We start from the raw sequence: 20,255 nt of genomic DNA on the forward strand, positions 1-20,255 counted from the left end.
AAATGGAAACGAAACACACAAATGAAATGAATATATGAACGAATGTGTGTGCGGAACAGAAGAGAGGCAGAGAAACAGAGAACAGAAACAGAACCAGAGCCAGAGCCAAACAAACGAATTGAAAAAATAAATAAAATAAATGTAACTATAGACGACGACGACGCTGGCAGAGCAGCAGAGTGAGAGAAAGAGCGAGGAAGAGCACAGCGAGAACAAGTGTGAAAGAGAGGCAGTTCAATGTATGCGACAGAGAGAGAGAGAGAGAGAGAGAGAGTGGAACGTCCTTGCTCCTTCGAAACGACTTCTGTGTTTCATTTGTGTGTTTGTCTTTTTATTACGTTTGTCATTCTACTTTTCGGGGTTGCTCTCGCACACACTCACACACACACACACGAGCACACTCTCAAACAGTGTATGAGAAAGGGAGGGTAGCAAGTGGCAGCATATCAATCGCTTATACCACTCCCCTTTTCCATATGTATGGGTGTGTGCGGGGCAATTCAAAACGTGCAACAAACATTCGTATCTCGTTTTCGTATTCGTATTCATATTCGTATTCGTATTCGTATTCTGGTTTTGCACAATCGCAGATACAGACACGCACACAGATGCACAGACACGTACACACAGATAGCAGTGCTGCTGCTGCTGCCTGCTGCCTGCCTGCTGCCTGCCTGCTGCCGCTGCTGAAACGATACGAAACGAAACACATTTGGTTCGCCTTTCATTACGAATTTGTCATTCGCAGACGAAGGTAATGCAATAATGCAATAAAATTTTTGCGCGCGCATTTCTCCTCTGCTCTTGGAGGTAGTAGTACTAGTACATAACGGTGGAACGTAGGACAGCAGCCGTGGGTGGGTTAAAAAAATAACACTCGAATTCTGCTGCTGCTCTCTCGCTTTCTCTCTCTCTCCGTCGTTCTGCCGCCACTCGCTCCATCTCCCTCTCAGTCGCGACGCGTGTGTGCGAGTGTATGTGTGCATCTGTGTGTGGGTGACGATTCCCATTCGAATGCAATTCGTTTTTCGTTGATTTCTCGCAGTCGTCGGCATTTCGTTTGGGGAAGCGAAGCCCCAGCGCAATCAGTGGCAACGTCTCACAATCTCAGTGACACGCCGTCGGTACGGTACACGGAGTCGGGAGTCGTCAACGGACACGTACACGGACACGGACACACGGGGTCCCCAACAACAATCGAATCGAATCGAATCGCATTCATTCATTCACCAAATCTATATTCAAATATTCGACCAAAATATTCAAATGTCTATCCAACGAAATGGCTGAAACCAAAATTTTAATTCTAAATCTCACCCAAACCAAGTGCGCGTTGTGAGTGTTTTGTGTTGGAGTGTTTTATGTAATATTCAAATTGTTCAGACACAATTAAGGTAAATTACTTATTAGTTCATTATTAGATCAGGTTCATCGCAATCAAAGTAGTAGAATTATGCAAATGAAATCAAATATAGAAGTTAGATCTTTGTGCAACAGAATGTCATAGGAACTAGCCAATGTTGTGGTACTACTTTATCGGAATGACAGTAGCAAAATGATAGTTAAAGATGGGAGAGACCTTTGTTATATATATCAAATATTATCATATCAAAAATTATTAAAATTCCACTAGATACTCAAACTTTTCCAACAAAATAAAGATATAGGTTTTAAATACAGAATCTAGACGCTGCAAAGGGCTCAAAACATATTGTTTATGAGGCTTAAACCAGTGCTTACTGGTCCAAGAGCTCGAAACTCAATTTAATCAGGTTCAAATATTCTGTTGTATCCGATGGGCACAGGCTTTTCACAATCGAAAAGATATATACAAATGCTCTGATCGGCTAGAACTTTCAACGAATGAAAACCACTTCTAAAAGTCTAGCGGGGGCCAAGAACTTTCTTTTATAGATATAGTAAATTATGAATATATTTTAATTCCTCAACCAATATCCAAAAAATTCCGCTAAAGAGCCCAAAATTTCCTAGAAAAATACTGGGTAAAGTTTGTTTGAATAAATCCCATATTTATTCCATAAAAAATGCGAGGAAATATAAACAAGTATTTTTGAGAAATAGTCAAATTCTTCTAGCGATTATTTCGAAATGTTTTCAACGTTTAATTATTCCAGAAATCTGACAAATATAAGTTTCGATACAAAAGTATGCCTAAAACGCAGTTCTCAGAACCACGATTTAGAATCTAATTTCCAATCGAACACGGATATGGAAAACAGAACACTAAACCAATAGAGAATCTCCATTAGAATTTACATAAAAAAGTCTCTAATAAATAATTAAAAATCAATTAAAAGTTCATTAATTATTTATCTCTCTCTGTCTCCATCTCTGTGTTTGAATTCTTATTTATTATTATTTTTTTGTAGTATACTAAAGAAAAAAAAATTACAAATTAGAGAGTAATTAAAACAAAAGGGCAGAAAAACGAAACATAAATCGGTTAATAAAGCCGCTCTCAAAATAACAAACAACAAAAGTGTCGGCCATGATGAAGTATGGATTCTGTGACAAGTGAACAAAGTGAAAAGAACACTAACAGTAATACAGAAATCAATAACAACAACTCAACGACGTTCAACAACAACAATTCAACAACAATCCATACCAATTCAACAACAATCCCCAATAATTACAGGATCAACTTAAGCAACAACCATCCAGCAACGTTTAACCACTATTCAACAACGTTCAACAACAATCAAATCAGAAACTTCAACAACAACGGCAACATCCACAACAACTTAAGCTGCATCGTCCCCAACAATCTTACCTGCAACATTCACAATTGCAGCAGCAACATCATACCAATCCTCACCAGCAATATGAACACCACAGCCATGTTGATGCACCATCAACAGCAGCAGCAGGCCGCCGCCGCGGCAGCAGCAGCAGCAGCCGCCGCCCAACAGCAGCAGCAACAACAGCAACAGCAGCAACAACAGCAGCAGCAACAGCAACAGAACGGCCGCGACGGCAGCAACAGCTCTCGAGGAGCCAACGATGATCGACCCAATGGTCGAAGCTCTCATACGGGACGTGGCTCCAGCTGCTCGCCGGCCAGCTCGCCGAGTCGCCATCCCAGCGCCGTGAGTCCCGTCAGCTCCCTGAATCACTCGATGATGGCCCAAATGCAACAGCAACAGCAGCAGCAGCAGCAACAACAGCAACAGCAGCAACACCATCAGCTGAGTCCCCCGCCGCATGTGGGAGCTGGTGGCATGCCCACGGGCAATGGCTTGCCCGCTGGACTGCCGCCGAGAATGCCGCACGGCCTGCCACCGCACTCGCTCGGTCTGCTCAACTCGCTGCAGATGATGCACCATGCCTCGCCGCTGGAGCTGATGGCTGCCGCCCATCACCATGTGCCGCCGCGATCGTACAACTCGCCGCCGCCCATCTCCACCTCCGATCCGAGCGCCAACGAGTGCAAGCTGGTGGAGTACCGCGGCCAGAAGGTGGCCGCCTTCATCATCAGCAACGAGACAATGCTCTGCCTGCCGCAGGCCTTCGAGCTCTTCCTCAAGCACCTGGTGGGTGGCCTGCACACGGTCTACACGAAGCTGAAGCGCCTGGATATTGTGCCCTTGGTGTGCAATGTGGAGCAGGTGCGAATACTCCGCGGTCTGGGGGCCATCCAGCCGGGCGTCAATCGCTGCAAGTTGCTCAGCTGCAAGGACTTTGATGTGCTCTACAGGGACTGCACCACAGCCAGGTACGAATGCACTGAGAGATCAAATTCGACAGTTATTCAAATCTCCATCTTTTGATTTGATATCTTATGAGTTAAGGGGTTCTTCATTTCGTGTTTTTAGCGCCTCATTTTGTTGAGTGTATTCCCAGTGCCTAGTTGCATTTCCAGCTCGGGGTTTGCTCTGCAAAATTTTCTCATTTCCTGTTTCCGCTTTAGCCAACTTACGCACTCAACGTGTGCAGCCGATTCTCTGCCCCCCTTTCGGCCAAATGCAAATAGTTTGTGCATCGATATCGATTAACACAAGCAATCAAAAAACTTTCGTTTCGCTTTTCCCCTCATTTTCCGATGACATTTGGCGGAAATACGCAATGCAAACGTAACTCCAAGGACCTCCCCTTCAAGACCCAATCGCAATCCCCATTCGTAGGCACTGCACTGCACCCTCGCTTGCTAACTATCCCAAAAGCTGCGTAATTCTTTTGAGCGATTCTAACAATAGTTGGTGAAACAGTTTTTCCAGTTTGTGCAAGTTTTCCCCGCTCCCTGTTGTTGTTGTTGTTCTGTGCACGACGTGTGCGGTGCCCTGTCAGCGCATTTCCGTTCGAGTGGAAAAAACGACAAGCACAAAGCAGAGAAATAGGTTTTACTCGTACTCGTACTCGTACTCGTTTTTTTTTTGTTTTGCCTTTTTGTTGTTGTTCATGTAATTGTAATTATTGAGTGGGTTCAGCTAGTGGTGGGGTCTGGCCTGGTACTTGGAGTTGGTTCTGTACAGAAGACAGGAGCTCCTAAGAACCAAAGCTACTGGTTTTGCTGCAGGGAAAAAATACTTGTAGAAGGTGGGTCCCCAAAAATATTTTCACCTATTTCTGCAGGAATCAATCAACAATCTAGGCTTTACAGAACTTTGAATATGACTTAAGGCAAGTCCAATCAAGTGGAAGAAACGCAGAAGATTCTTCTGAAAAATGCGAAGATCTCCTAAAAATCCATGATTTGTTTCACATTATTTTAAAGAAAATCTTTGGCACTTAAGAGAAGATGAAGAGAAGAAATATAATTATCCGCACTGTGAATCTTTTTTCCGATCACAGTGCAATATTTTCTGGAAATTGAATGTGGTCTTCTGTTGTCCATTTCATTAAAGTAATGACGAAGGGCTTTTTTAAACAGTAACCCACCCAAGAGAGACCCAACATTGAGACATCAAGAGCCAAAAGATTACAACCTTGTATTCCAATATCCCTTTATATTGTTTTTTTTTTTGTGTTTTTTGGTGGTGCTGAGTCCTGCGTTTGTTTACTGTTGGAGTAGAACCCTTCCACAGGCATATACGCGTACTCGCATTGGTAGGACGACCAACCGGCCGGCAGGTCGACTGGTCGACTGTTCGACCACATTGCATTCAATGAAAAACCATCTAGTTAATTATGGAAACGCGGCTGTCAGGGGAAGGAAACACACCGAACACATGGAGTGTGCTCCAACGTGCACATGCGCTTTGGCTAGAGGATGAACGGAGAGACCCACAGCCAGGAGGCGAGTACATGGCAGACCTCACCGAACCGGACCGGACCGAGCCGAACATGGGGAACAGTTAAAAATGCGGTTAAACCTATTATTAGGTTGAAAAACTTTTGCGCTAAATTGAAACAAGTTGAGGAAACTGAAACGGGTGAAAAAAAGAGGCCCGAAAACAAAAAGGAAAAAAGGGGGAAAACTGCAACCGCTAAAGGCAGTTGGCAGTCGATATAGGAGTCGTATAGCCCTCTTCTGCTCCCTCTCTCTCTCCCTCTTTCCCGAGGGGGGATAATTACAAATTGTTTGATGGGGCTGTCGGGGGTTAAGGCGTGTGCATTTTCACACCCGCTTGCCCGCCAAAACGTGGATGCATCATCCATTCCATCCATCAATGAAAACTCCCCTCTCAGCGCGTCCACTCCTGTGAGTTACATTGTTTTCGGGGAACAAACTCCTCTGTTTTATTCGGAGTTTCACTCGTTTTTTACTTTTGTTGTTTAAAGCTTACACACACACAACGTTTAACAAATTTTGCCTCACTTGTCTCTTTCTCTTCTCTTTTTAATTGCAGATGCCTATCGATCAAGCCACCAGAGAGGTAAACACACAAGTATAATAAAAAAACTATGGCAATAATTTCTCTCCTCCTCCTTTTACTCTTTTTTTTTTTAATATTTTTTGGTTTTTTTTCGTTTTTGGAAGAAAGAAACGCATCGATTGCATCGTTTTTTTTTCCTACACTTGAGAGTTTTTAGAGCGAAAAGAATTTGTTTATTAAATTAATTAAACTCGAAACGGAAATTGGGCGAGCCGCGAAAATGCGGAAGTAGCAAGGATATTTGAGGGTTAAACAAGAAATAGAGCATGAAAAAAGGGTTTATCCGATAAGAATTTTTGGGTTTCATTTTTGGGAATTACGGTTATAACGGTGTTAACAGTAGAGCGAACAGGTGAGGGGATTGGATTTTTTATACGCAGATAAAGCGATTGAAACGGTTCTGAAAGATAATCTATGGTCGAAACCTCGGGGAGACAGGAAATCCAATACCGTCTGGGAGTAATTTGATCATTTTTAACTTGAACTTTTAGTTTGAACAACTGAGAACAGATCTGAAAAGCGGTCCAAACTAAAGCTGTAACAAATTTAAACTTTAAACTCGATCTTAAAAATCATAATCCTAATGGAAACCCAAAGAATCGAAACCGAACTGAACCAAAAAAAAAACTGACGGAAAACACACTAAACCTTCAGTTTAAGCAAAGAAAATAATAAAAAAATTAATTATAAATTTTTCTAATTTTATAATTTTGGGTTTTACTTGGAGCTAATCAAAATTCTCAACTTTTTTCACTCTAAAACACTCTTGAGCTCCCAATCCAATGTTTTTATTCTCCTTTTTGTTCGAAATCGAAAAACTTACGTTGCAATAATTTTTTATTATATTTGTTTGCCTTTGTTGGGGGCTTCTCATATGGCAGCCCACCCCAATAATCATTTTTAGATATATATATACTATAGTTCTTTGTTTTTTTTTCTAATGTGCTCATAATTACAAAAATTATTGACACTGACATTTCATGTGTGTTTGCGTGTGTGTGTGTGTGTGTGTGTTGGCCATAAAAATAATTCTGTCAGCATTTGTGTGTGAGTGGTTCTCTTTGGTTCAGTCAATTTGGTTTCGGCAAATGGCAAACAATTGATTTTGATCACAGTTGACAGTCGCGATCCGAGCCCATACCCATGCCACCACGGGGCTGGCTAAAACGACGTTTAGGCTTCGCGAGCGGCATCGACCAAAGACCGAAAAGGTAACTCTTGAAGGTAACTCCAATGAGCCACAGAAACAGCAACAACTGCAACAACAACGTGTTGTGACTGGGCTGGTGGGCACACCTTTCCACTAAATTGGACTAAACCCCCCCGCCAACCACCGTCTCCGTTCCGAGCAGCTTAGAGACCACAACTATGCAAATTGCTCGGGCCAAGTGGAAAAATGTTTTGCAAAAAAATGAATTGAAAACCAATTGATTGATTTGACTTCATTTGGGTTTAATTTGTTGTTAAATTTGTTAGAGCGAATAAGTGGGAGAGTCGTGGGGAGCACGGAGATGATATTGGTGAATAGTTTTGCGATAGTTAGTGGGAATAAATGGTAGCTAAAAGAAGGTTATTTGACACAAGAATGAAGGATGGTATTCTTTAAGCAGATGGAAGTATAGAAAAAAAGGGCATCTAAAGGAAAGTTATGGGAAAATAATGAAACAAAAATATATATGGAGTGATGGAAATTAAGTTCTTTAAAAGAAAGTTTTAAGCTTTAAAAAAATTACCATTTTAATATGCATTTACGAAAAAACCCAAATCAAAATCAAACAAAATGGCAGAATAAATAGGAATTTTCTCATAAATCTCTCGAATAGATGGAGGCAGAGGTGGGGGGTATTAAAATTGATTACAAATAACTTAACACAAATTACGACAGCACAATGATTTATAATATGAATTTCATATGCATGGCTTTTGTTATACAGACAGACAGACAGACTGTAATTTATGCCATCCAGCAACAACAATACCCGCCGAATGTCTACTGTCGACCGTCGACTGTCGAATGTCTAATCACAAATGACTGACTGACAATCAAGAGATCAACTCCACTCCACAGATCAACGACTCGAATCGACTCCTCAGGCTGTCAAAAACACAAAAAAAATGTTGCAAGGAAATAGGCGGAGGAAAAAAAAAAACAAAAAATTAATTATATTAAATTTCTAAAATAATTCGAGAGTAATTTTGCATATCTTTTTGGTTGAGGTGTGAGTTTTGCATTTTGCAAAATCCGAATTAATTGAGTGTAACCGAAAAACAAAAGCAACATTGTTGCTGCTGAAGGGGCTTCTGTTCAATCTAAATGTAGCAACAATAGTTCAATTTATTTGTAAAATAATTACAGAGAGCCCCACTCCAAGACAAAACTGCACCCAGCATTCATATACGAGTATATTGTATATTGTAGCATATATGTCTGTATATTCTCTCATCATCATGAGATCCAGCTTCAGGGAGGAAGAGCAGGAGGAGGAGGAGCTGTACGAGTGCCGTGGAGGCAGTCAGTCTTGAGTGGCTCTCAAACCCATTGTTGGTGTGGCATGTTTGTAACTATTTTTTTGTTGTTGCTTTGTATTAGTTTTTTTGTTGCGAACTAAATGAGTTATTAGCACGCCAATTGAAAATTCAAGTGAGTGTGGAAAACCAACGGCAAAGCCAAGAAATCTGCATTAATATATATACTAAAATAAATACACGTACTTCTGAGGTTGGTCCAGGGGCCGCGGCAAAGAAAATTATATGGAAAACTTTGCCAAGAAAGAAGGCCACCCAAAATTGGTAATTAGCATATAAACTGGCTTTGAATATTTCACTGGGAAAAAAAAAACACTAGAAGAACTATATTTCATGCTAGTGTGAATTAGTGGGGAAAAAAATGTGAATAATTTTGGAAACTTGAAAGAAATTTCGTGGGTTTAAGGAGGTTCCTGCTTGTTGAATGGAACTGAAATTTTGATGTTTATAAGGTTTGGATAAGTACGAGTAATATGCTGTTATAACCCTTAGTTCACATCTTTCGATGTATTACATTTCAATCACTACTCTTACCGCCATTTGCCATTTCCCATTGCCATTTCTAATGCCAATACTCTTAGTATAGTAATTTGCAATGGCAATTGTTTGGGACAATCTGTAATAGTTGAGAATTTCTATTCCGCTATGTGGTTTATCATTTGGTGAAGCGGCGCAGGCCGCAGTTCCCGGAGCGGAGTCCAAACCCCACAATTAGCATTGGAGATAACTTTGGGTCGTATCCCCGGCTCGGGCCGGGCCCTCTGGCAATCGGTCTCGGTCTCTGTCTCGGGCGAATGCCATGTCATTTGTACATTTGCATGTCATTTAACAATGAACACAAAAGTTGACCAGGCTGTGGCACAGGCACAGGCTGAGGCACACAGCGATGTTGGCAACGTTGTCTGGTTTGCGTAAATGCAAATTCCAATAACATTTATTGTTAACTGAAAGAAATTCGAGCCCACTTCAAGCGGAGCACAGGAAGACCAAGACCAAGACGAAGGCGAAGGCTTCTTTCTGAGAAATTGTTGTCGGTTGTGTCGCCTCGAAAGCGGCTTATAGACAAATGGCAGAGGATTGCCAGGCGCGAATCAATTTGAAGCTATAAATTCAATTAAAATTCTGCCGGAGCACTCATTCAAACGCGTAATTGCGAATATGGAAATTGTGTGGCGGGCAAGTTTTAATTGTCGGTCGGGCGATCGGTCAATCGCATTGATTTAGTTGCTGGCAAACACGCTCCCTAGCCACAAGGTGGCAACTTGGCCATAAATATAATTGATTTGCCAATTTGCAGCCTTAGCAGCCGTAGCAGCCGGGCTCGGGAGTCCAACCGGAGGTGTCTCCGGATAGGTACCCCTGGGGCAGTGGGTTAACCTCAGAGAGCGCCGAGTCGCCTTTCCCGCCGGAGTTGGAGCTATCCGTGCGTTGGATTTATGCAACTTGTGCCGCTGTCGATCCTGCCCCATTTGAGTGGCACAGTTAGCACAGTTTGGCGCATATTTTGGCGGCTGTTGCTCAAGCCCCTGCCGCAAGTCAATAATTAACAACTCAGCTATCCCTTGATTATTGAAATATATGAGTACGAGTGCGAGTTCGAGTACCACTACGAGGGGACGTTCGTCTCGAGTTCGACTGCTCACAGCTGCAAACAGGTTCAGGTTTGTTGTTGCTGGGTTTGTGGCAAGTCTGAGCCTCTGAACCGGTTGTACGCTACGCGAATGGTTTTCATCTCCTTTTCGCTCATTTGCTTGCCACTTGGTTGTGGCCAAAGCGACTATTTTGACAAATTGTTGTTTATTCCTGACTAAACGTTTGCCTCGCCGAACGCGAAGAAATGAAAAATGACAAATGACATTTGTGGCGAGTGACAACAACAGTGCGGCATAAATTAGCCAAGTGGCAGTGGGATTTGGTGCCTCTGGATGCCATGCATTCGAGGTATTTTGCAGGCTTGTTCGGGCTTATCCGTTTGGATAATTAGATTATTACTAAATTAGACTCAATTTAATGTTAGTTGTAATCTAATTGATCTGAAAATGGTTGTAACTATTTATCCGGATTTATCCAAAGTTATCCGTAGTTATCCCTTCTCTCACGTCATCATTCTCTGTGTTACGACTGTTACGCAAATTCCGCAAAACTGTTTGTCCAAGCTTATCCGAACCCTATCCGAATGACATATTCCAACGAAGGCCCCGAATTTGCAGGACAGGACAAACATGTCAGCGGCCCAGCAACCCCAAAACTTTCCAATGAAAGTGCCTGCCCCAACCCACATTTCATAATAAATCCATCAACATCTTCAATGTTTTTTTTTTGCACGTCACCGACTGGAACAGAGCGGCCTTCCGATTAGATCCCAAAAAACACTTTCGCTGAACCGAGAGAGAATCTTGTGGAATGATTCATTCTGTGGGGCGCCTCTTTACACGACCCGCGGCGAGGGGCTAAGACAACAATTCAGAAGTTTGTTTGTCATTAAACGTTTAAAGGAGCACAATTAAAATCCCGCCACAAATATTTATTGTGGAAATATGTAACTGCAAATATTTGCCGATTCGTTATCCAGTGTACGCACAATTACAAATGCTATCGCATCGTATCGTATAGTATCGTATGGTTCATCGTTTCGCCATACTTGTACGATCTTTGTGCTACCCGTGTTTATTTGCCTTTGTCTTTGGCTCTGACTCTGCCTCTGCCTCTGCCTCTGACTCTGCCTCCGTGCAACGGGGGGGCACCTGTTTACCCCCGACAAACATTGAATGAAGATTCCATAATTTAATTGCCAGCAGCCATCTGGAAGTGCTGCCCCCCCTTCATCTGGCTTGGGCCAGCTGGGGCCCCGGGATCGCTCTATTTGCCCAAGTCTTGGCTCTCCCCTCTCGTAGTATTTGCTGCAGTTTAAGTTTCTTTCTCTCGGTGGATGGGTGGGGTTTTATCTCTTGTTTGTCATAATTTCCACCCGCTGCGCCAAGTTGTTTATGCCTTTTCGGTTAACTATTTAGCTTAACCTGCGTCAAGTATTTGCCCAAGACTTATTTAAATATTTTATATACAAATAGCAGCAATTGCGGGCATAAATTACTAGAAAAATAGTTGAACTCTTTTTTTTCTTTTTTTTTTTTGTACGCTCTTTGTGGCCCGGGCTCTTTATTATTTTTGTTGCTGCTTTTTGGTTGTACATTTTTTTATGGCCGATAATTAAAATGGTAGCACGTTTCTTTACCTCTCGTTTTGGCCTTTTTATTTGTCCCAAGTCAACGGGGGTGCTCCGCAGAGTTGCTCAAAGCTTAATTAGGGAACGAGTGTGTGTCGGAGAAGCCTAAAATTCGCATGGCCAAGAGTGTTGTGGGAGCGGCAGAAATATGACTTGGTAATAGATTCGAAGACGCGCGAGATTCTTTGGAAAAGTTAAGCAATCAGTCAGAGATACAAGTCAAGGAATTATAAAATATTGTAGACTCGTTTTATGGACTCCCAGGACGCTTTGTTGCTTTCATGTTTATGGATTTATTCACTGAATCGCCATATAATTTAATTAAATCATGTACGAGTAGTACTCTTTTTTGGTCTTTGAATTTTTGTTTCGTTTGTACTTTAAAACCTCTCAAGTTATTGATATATCTACTTATATACGTGTATATTTCATTTGGAAATGCAATAGCACACTGCATTCAGCATTCGTAATACCAGATCTACACCCATTCCCATAATAACAACATCTTTGCTGAACTATGATCAATGTGCTAAGGCATTTGGTTTTTTTTTGTACTGATACCAAGAAAATTGTCCATTACTTTCAACCCAACAGTAACTCTCTGCAATTCCGCAGTTCCAGACCGGGTAGACCGCCCAAACGAGGACCCGTGGGTCTCTCCCTGCCGCCCAGCCATCTATCCCAGCATCCGCAGCTGAAGAAGCACCGCCTGGACAACGGCGACTATGCTTACGAGAATGGCCATATTAGTGGTAAGTGAAGTGAAGTGAAGTGAAGAGATGCCGAAGAATCTGCTTTCCCATAAACCCTGCTTACGATATTTTCCCCACTTGCCAATTGGGGAAGAGGAGACTCTCTCACAATTGAGTGGCATGGCCGGGAGCGCCACGAATTCGCATTCGAATGGTAATGAAATCATTTCGAGATTGGCCAAAAAACTTGCTTTCGGGCCTGGCTCTCTGCTGCCGCCATTTGTGATTTGTGTGGCTCGATGATTACTACTTACAGCTGCCAAACGAAAAGCAGCAGATACAGATACACTGGGCCTCGAAGTACCACGTTCCCAGAGAGCGGGAACACAGATAAATGGCAGCCAAACGGCAAACAGCAAACAGCAATCAAGTCAAATTCCAATGCGGACTGCCGTATGATTTGTACAGGAAATCGCATTCAGCTGAAATTTTCGAATTGAATGTGTATCGTGTTGTATCTGTATCTGTAATTATGATAAGTACACGCGGACTCGCATTTAATTGATTTTTTTTTCTCTTTCCTTTTTACATACTCGTACATACTCGTATTTCTCTATGGCTTTCGAGAGCCTGACAACTGGGTCCACGCCCCTTTCTATTAATGTGTCCGAGACGCACAATATTGAAAGATACTACTTGAAAGGCCAAATCGAAAGAAATCTCATTTTCTTTTTCTTCAGAACGATGTGCCGCCGGCGCCTTCTGTACCAAAAAAAAAAAAAACCGATCCTAACTTGAGAAAAAAGTTTTTATGCCTCGTCATCAGGCGGCCTTAAAGAAAAGGTTCTTTGAGTGAATTATGGGGCGTTGATTCTTGAGTGATATTGCATTATTAATATAAAATACAACAACAACTGTTGTAGAATATATAAATTTGTTAACTGCACTTTCGTTGGACCGGACCCAGGGTTTAATTGCATTTTGTGGAGAGAAAAAAATGAAAGAAAGAGTTTTTCACCAAAGTTTTAATTGCATTCCGCATTTTCTATTAAATTAAGCAATTTACTAAATGTTCAAGCATTTAATGGCATACTAAATTGTCAAGCCATCATATACATATACATATATACACGCACCCACACACCCACACACCCAGAAGCAACAAAAGAGTATGGCGCTGTGAATGGAGGAGGTTGGCGTGTGTGTTTTTAGCTGTTGTGTTTAGTCTGGCCGCTCAGACAATATACATGCTATATATAGGTATATATATATATCGTATATAGCAATACCTGTGCGGCTATCTGCATAGACATCATGGACTGGAACAGGTGTCTGCTGGGCGAGCCATCAAAATGAAAGGCAAATATTGTTGAGGAGCGACAGAACACATTGAATGCATTTGTAAATTAAACAATTTACCCAGGGAGCTACTAAATATTGATTAATTTCAAGAGATGGTCTAGAGAGATGGCGAAGAAACCTTCTAAAATGCATTCCTTAATTCCCTTTGCTCTCTCTCTCTCTCGCGCTTTACAGATATGAATCGATTGGAGAAGTCGCCACTGCTGGCTAATGGCTACAATCCGCCGCCCATCAATCACATGGCCTTTATGCAAATGAATGCCCATCATCCTGGGGCGGCGGCTCTGATGTCTCCTGGCATGCCTCCGCATGGCCTGCATGCTCGTCCCGAGAGCCAAATGCTGAAGGCCGCCGCCCAGAATGCCGGCATGTCGGCTGCCAATATGGATGCGCTTGCCCGCTCTGGGATCTGGGAGAATTGCCGAGCTGCCTACGAGGATATTGTCAAGCATTTGGAGCGTTTGCGGGAGGAGCGAACGGACGAGCGGCAGCAGGTGATGGGCGTCAGTGGCGCCGTTGTGGATCGCGTGGGTCATGTCATAGTGGGCGATGTGAAGCCCAGGGATCTCAGTTCAAGGAATTGTGAGTATAGCCAGGACTAAGCCATCAGTTCCATTAGCTAATTCCCAATCCATATGGTTTCCCCCCCTTTCCATAGGCTCCCCCACGCGCCAGAGTCCGGTGTTAAATCTAAGCAAATCCGGCGGCAACACCGATCATGGTGGCAGCAACTGTGATGCCGGCAGCGAGCGTAGCGACTGCCACTCGGTGGCAGGATCCGCAAGGGGATCGCGCAGCGTGGACGAGGGCAGTCGCAGTGGCGGCGTTGGCGGTGGCATCATCGGCGTGGAGGACGACGAGGAGGAGGAGGAGAACCTGAGCGACGAGAATCAATCCGAAGCCGATGAACGCTGCCTGGCCAAAGACGATGAGGGTGAGTAGACTTTGCACAAGCGACGGCGATGTGCCACATGCGATATGTGACACGCGCGATAAGCGATAACCGATAACAATGACAGCCGACTGACTGACTGAGTGAATGACTCTGTGTGTTCTCTTTCTCCATCTCCATCTACATCTCCATCTCGGTATCCATCTCTTCTGCCAGATTTGAGTGACACGGAACGTGATAATCTGTCCACGGGTTCGGCGGCCGCCGCCGCAGCAGCAGCCGCGGCAGCAGCGCACCTGCACCAGCATGCAGCAGCCGCCTCGCACCACCATCAGGCAGCAGCGGCGGCAGCCGTGCACCACCTCGGTGTGGTGCCGCAACGCGGCTCCCCTTCTGCGGAGGCAGCCGCTGCCGCCGCCCTGCAACATCAGCGCGCCCTCAACTACTCGCAGCTGGCGGCAGCCGCTGCGGTGGCCAATGGGGCAGGTGCTGCTGTGGTCAATGGTCCGCCTGGCGCCGTGGGCGGTGGCGCCCTCACCCCCAACGAGGCGCTGATGGCGGCTAACGATGCCACCGCTGCAGCAGCCCTGGCCGGCGGCCTGGCCCTGGGTCCCCTCGGCATCGATGCCCACGCCGCTGTGCCCGCTAGCTCCACGGAGACGCTGCTGCGGAATATCCAGAGCCTGCTCAAGGTGGCAGCCGATAATGCCCGCCAGCAAGAGCGTCAAATCAGCTACGAAAAAGGTGAGTTGAGGCGGCAATATGGAAAGTGCTGGCTGTGGTCTGCGGTCGTGCCGAAGCTGACCTTAACTAATCCTCTTTCCTGGTCTTGTTTCTTTCCCTTGTAGCTGAGCTCAAGATGGATGTTCTGCGAGAGCGTGAGGTGAAAGATTCGCTGGAGAGACAACTGGTTGATGAAAGGAAATTGAGAGGTGAGTTTGGGGCGAAAGAAGTGGGAAAGCTGGGAATAGACAAAGCGTTCTAGAGGGTGATTATTTCCAAAAGAACGCTGGAGTGATTGAAAATACATTGCCTTAAACTTGTTGGCGATTTCGCCTTAAAATTCTGCATACCCTAGTCGAGAGGCATTTGATGATCCATCCCTAGTTTGTGGAGCCAATCAGCCTTGACAGTGTCCACAGATCCACATTTAGTTGCCAGAGTGCGCTGTGGAGCTCTGGAGCTCTGCTCTGCTCTGTGCCTATGCCAATTCCAATCGTGCGCGCTTAATGCAAACTGACTCAAATGACAATGACACCTGATATGCCGACTGTCTGCCCCGTTTCCACAGCCGCTGCCCCCACTGCCACTCCCCTTGGCGCTGTGGTGGTCGTCGCCAGGCTGCTGCTGCTGCAAAAAAGGGTTTTAAGGCTCAGGCTGCCGCCGTTCCGTGGCGTTCTGTCCTTGTCTTCGGGGCCTTTTTCAACAGAAATCACAATTCAAATGAATTTAATATCATTTCATTATTTAGTTACACTCGAATGATTGGCAAAAAGTAGCAAGACGTGGCAAGACGACGATGACGATGACGAAAGGGGAGTCATTGGTCCTGGCTCCGGGCTTAAGAATGTGGAATCTGAGTTGCCTTCGATTACAGGCAGAAAGTTGAGAGCTGAGAGCTGAGAGCCAGAGAAATCTTTTAATTGGTTGTTGTTCTCGAAAGACCTTAAAAGGGTTGTCAGGGTTTGTCAAGGGGTGGCGGCGACGATGGGGAAGAACTAAGCCTAATTGAAAGCCAGATAGAACGGGGGGTAACCATTGAGCCAATTATGCAAGAAAAAGCTCCAGAGCAGGGCTGCCAATCGATATGTTTATAAATCGATTAGCTAGAAATTCGGTACTCTATTTGGTAATACACCAATTACTGTCCTAGTACTCGATCGTTTAGCCATTAACCACATGTGTGCCACAAATTGATCTATATATCAGGCGATAGAATGGCCCCCGACCGACCCCTGAAGTAGCTTAAATCATGGACAACCCTCAAATTTGGAAGCCGCCATTGAAACAACCAAAAAAACACAGAGCTCCACCCAAAAACTTTAGAATTACAAAGGGAAGGAACCAGGGCAAAAAGCACGAGTATAATTGCCCACCGACTGACCGACCAGGCTATAACTCAGTGCCTCTCTCTCTCTCTCTGTCTCTCTCTCTCTGTCTCTCTCTGTCCCTGTGTTACTTTGTGTGTACTGCCCCACCAGAGACCAGAGAAAATTATGCACTTGGAATAGTGGAAAAAAGGCAGCGCATAAATCAGCAAACGAAACGAAACGAAACGAAACCAAAGTAAAGTCGACTCGACTCGACTCCGAAATGAAAATTGCATGCAACTATGCAAAATGCCACACAGGCACATAGACATCTAATTGCAACTAATAATAACGCCGGCGATAAACATCTGGCTGGAACATGGGCACCAACAATTGGCCATTTGCAATGGGAGCGACTCTGGAGAGCCGCGTGGGTGCTCTCGATGCCATGCCATGAACTCCACATCATTCCATTCCGAGGCGATCTGATTCGATCCTCGGTGAAATTCAATATGCCTGAAACATAGTTTTGATGTGGCTCTGCTTGATCTGCTCTGCTTGTGGGCACTGATCGTGGCTGTGGCTGTGGCTGTGGCTGTGGCTCCACCCTCAAAACGGCTGTCACCACGCTTCACTGCATCGATCGACATCGACGATCAGGTCGAGTCTTTGCTGTTTTTCGTTTTTCGTTTCTATAACTCGCGATCTGGAATGATTGCAAGTCGGGATCAATAAGCATAATTGCGCCCACACACACGGCCGGATGCGCAGTTGAATTGGCACGGGCACGGACACGGGCACGGGGCAACAAGCCAGGGAAACCCAGGGAAACGATTGAATCGATCAAATTACCAGTTACCAGCAACAGTTCTCGAGATCAACATCACGATCTAACGATGATTCGGTTTATGGGCTCTGTTCTGTCTTGTGCTCTTTTTGCCATTTCCATGGAAGGAATTTAGAGGTTCTCAGTCCTCAAAGATGGCTCTTGGAGTGGGCTTGGGTTTTGGGTTACGCTTTGGAACGAGGCTTTATTATTTGTACTAATCCTTCGAATCAATTTCGTGTTTTCTTTTCTTGCAGTGCTGTACCAAAAGCGCTTCCGACGAGAGCGCAAGATCCGCATTCGCTACCAGCAGCAGCTCGGTGGCGGCCCCAAGATTAGCAGCTCGAGTGCCAATGGGAATGGCGGTGGCGCCTGCAGCGACGCGGAGGTGTGCGGCGGCAGCAGCGTCAGCGACGTGAAGTGCCACAACAGCAGCAGCAATAGCCGCGACGGCGTCGAGGCGCTCAAAGGTAAGTGGCAGGGGCAAGGACAAGCACAACGCATGGCTAACAGACCCCCACCCACTCCCACTCCCACACCCACTGCCACTGCTCTCTCTGGCCCCACACCACACCACCCCCAATCCCCAAACTGCTTCCCCCGCTCCACACCCTGCGCCCTACGCTTTTCTAACCAACACAGCGCCCTCTGCTTTCCCTCTTCCCCCATAGACAACGACGGCGGCAGTCGCGGCGGCAGCGAAAAGTCTGACAAGTCCCTCAGCTCCTCCTCCTGTGATGTGACCGGCCATGTCACGGCCTCCACTGCAGTCGCAGCCTGCTCCGAGTCCCCCACCCACTTCAAGCGCGAGCCGCACTCCGACCACGAGGGATCCATGGAGCGCCAGCCCCGCGCCAGCTCCGGCCCCGAGGACGAGCCGCGCTGCGGCAGTCGCGAGCGGGACGAACGGCCTCCCAGCGCTGCTGCCGTGGCCGCCGCAGCCGCTGCGGCTGAGGGTAGCCTGGCCGCAGCAGCGGCGGCGGCAGCAGCGGCCGCTGCCAGCAACGGCAAGGGTCCGTGGAGCTATCCGGGCATCGATCTGATGGCCACGGGGGCCTTCTGGCAGAACTATTCCGGTGAGTTTCTGAAGGCCAAAATTTCTCTATGTATATTTGAGGGAAATTAGTCTCTGGAGAGACCAGAATGTGGCGGAATCTTAGAGGGATTGAGGGGGATCTTTAGTAGGTTATATTAATATCCAGATGACCCTTAACCTTTCCCTTTTCTTCTGCTTTTTGTGTCCCTTGCAGAATCTCTAGCCCAAGAGCTGGAAATGGAGCGCAAAACGCGTGCCGCCAACGCCGAGCGGGATGTCAAGAGTCCGCTCTCAGAGCGTCCGACGGCCTACTACAAGAACTCGGTGCTCTTCGGCAGTGCCAACTAATCCCCGACCCAACCGAGTCCAGGCGAGGTAAGCGAAGCTCCGGGTGGCACGTGGCAAGGACGACATACATGATCTCAGAGTGCAATCCAGGCGGCGGCTGCTCTTGAGTGGGAGGTGGAGATACATTTGTAAATATCAAACCTAAGAGTAATGAAGTAGAAATTGAGAATTTTGAACGTTGCAAACGTTGGAGCGGCCATTTTGTATATAGATCGTATATAGAGAACTTCCGCTTAGATCAAATAATCCCCAGTTGTATATAGAAAGCAGATACGAAAGACTTTTGATGTTCGGAAAGCATTTGAAGTTGGCATAGACCTAGCATTTAGCATCCCCCCCCCATCCTTCAGAACGCCCCCCCGAAAAACAGAAGGAATACCATTTTTAGCATTGCTTATAAACACACTACGATATAGCTTCAATTTGAGTATGATTATATACCACATGTAATTGCATATATATGTATGTATATGTATGTATGTATGTGTCTGTGTATGTGAAACCTAAAGATACAATATACTTAGATATGGTACATTTTACGAGCCGCTTTTTAGTGTTTTAAATGATTTAATTTACGACGTACGAGTACATTTTTTAAAGCTAAGATTTTAATTTATTCACTAGCCTAGCGCAGAAGTGCATTAAGCCCGTAATAAGTACTAAAAAAAGGATAGCGTCTAATACAAAATTAACTTCAAGTATTTCACTTGCCTAGGCACTAAACAATAATTCATATTATACATATATCTAATGATAAATATTAATGAAACAAAATAATAATAAACGCTAAACAAAAACAAAAACAAAAAACAAAAACCACTTGTATGCCCGTCATTCAAAAATATGTTACAAAATACGAAAAAATTGAGATAAAAAAATATATATATATAAAAAAAAGAATGGAAATTAAAAACTATTTAAACGCTTCATATGCTATTATATATACACCCTATATATAGTATATATACACACACATTAACTTTAGTCATAACAATAGTCAAAGGACAGATACAGATACAACGCTCCATCAACAATGGCGGCCCGAATATTGTGCAACATTTCGCCGCTCGCTGCAAAAACACAGAAAATTATTACAATAAATACGATTAAAATAATACAGCAACAGACAGCAGACAGCAGACAAAAAAGGCAACAAGAAACAACAACAACAACAACCTAACAAAATGGGAAAAAGTTTAAAAATAATATATAATAATAAATTATTATTGCAAAAATAATAAAGCCATAAAACGTTGTTTTCATTTCATTTTTTTGATGCCCCCAAATATTAACCAAAATCATTTTTGGGTTATTAACACTTTTAACCGAAGTTGTTTGAAGCGTTAATGGGTTTTCGAATTGGCTGGAAAATGATTGCCAGATGGTGAAAAATGGTTTTTTTGATTAAATTGGGTCGTATATGGAGTAAAAGATTGAAGTGTTGCTTTTGGTTAATCTGGAAGAAAAGTGATTTGAAAGATGG

General features: G+C 44.4%; 1 protein-coding gene across 4 annotated transcripts; it reads left to right on the top strand.

The window, feature by feature from the left end:
- The first annotated feature begins 1,004 nt into the window (after nucleotides 1-1,004).
- Nucleotides 1,005-19,483, top strand: LOC6589347. 4 transcript variants are annotated; one of them, XM_002015286.2, is made up of 11 exons: nucleotides 1,005-1,394; nucleotides 2,660-3,736; nucleotides 5,811-5,837; nucleotides 12,202-12,338; nucleotides 13,815-14,222; nucleotides 14,299-14,574; nucleotides 14,749-15,276; nucleotides 15,381-15,464; nucleotides 17,646-17,858; nucleotides 18,060-18,464; nucleotides 18,639-19,483. In XM_002015286.2, exons 2-11 carry the CDS (start codon nucleotides 2,847-2,849, stop codon nucleotides 18,770-18,772), a joined length of 3,102 nt encoding a protein of 1,033 aa, XP_002015322.1. In that variant the 5' UTR covers nucleotides 1,005-1,394; nucleotides 2,660-2,846; the 3' UTR covers nucleotides 18,773-19,483. The 4 variants fall into 4 exon arrangements, with proteins under 4 accessions (XP_002015322.1, XP_026844799.1, XP_026844800.1 ...); XM_026988998.1 differs by having other exon boundaries at nucleotides 12,208-12,338; XM_026988999.1 differs by lacking the exon at nucleotides 5,811-5,837.
- The last annotated feature ends 772 nt before the right edge of the window (nucleotides 19,484-20,255 follow it).

The sequence above is a fragment of the Drosophila persimilis genome, unplaced genomic scaffold (assembly GCF_003286085.1).
Source record: "Drosophila persimilis strain 14011-0111.01,24,50 unplaced genomic scaffold, DperRS2 tig00000191-arrow-pilon, whole genome shotgun sequence".
Lineage (NCBI taxonomy): Eukaryota > Metazoa > Arthropoda > Insecta > Diptera > Drosophilidae > Drosophila > Drosophila persimilis.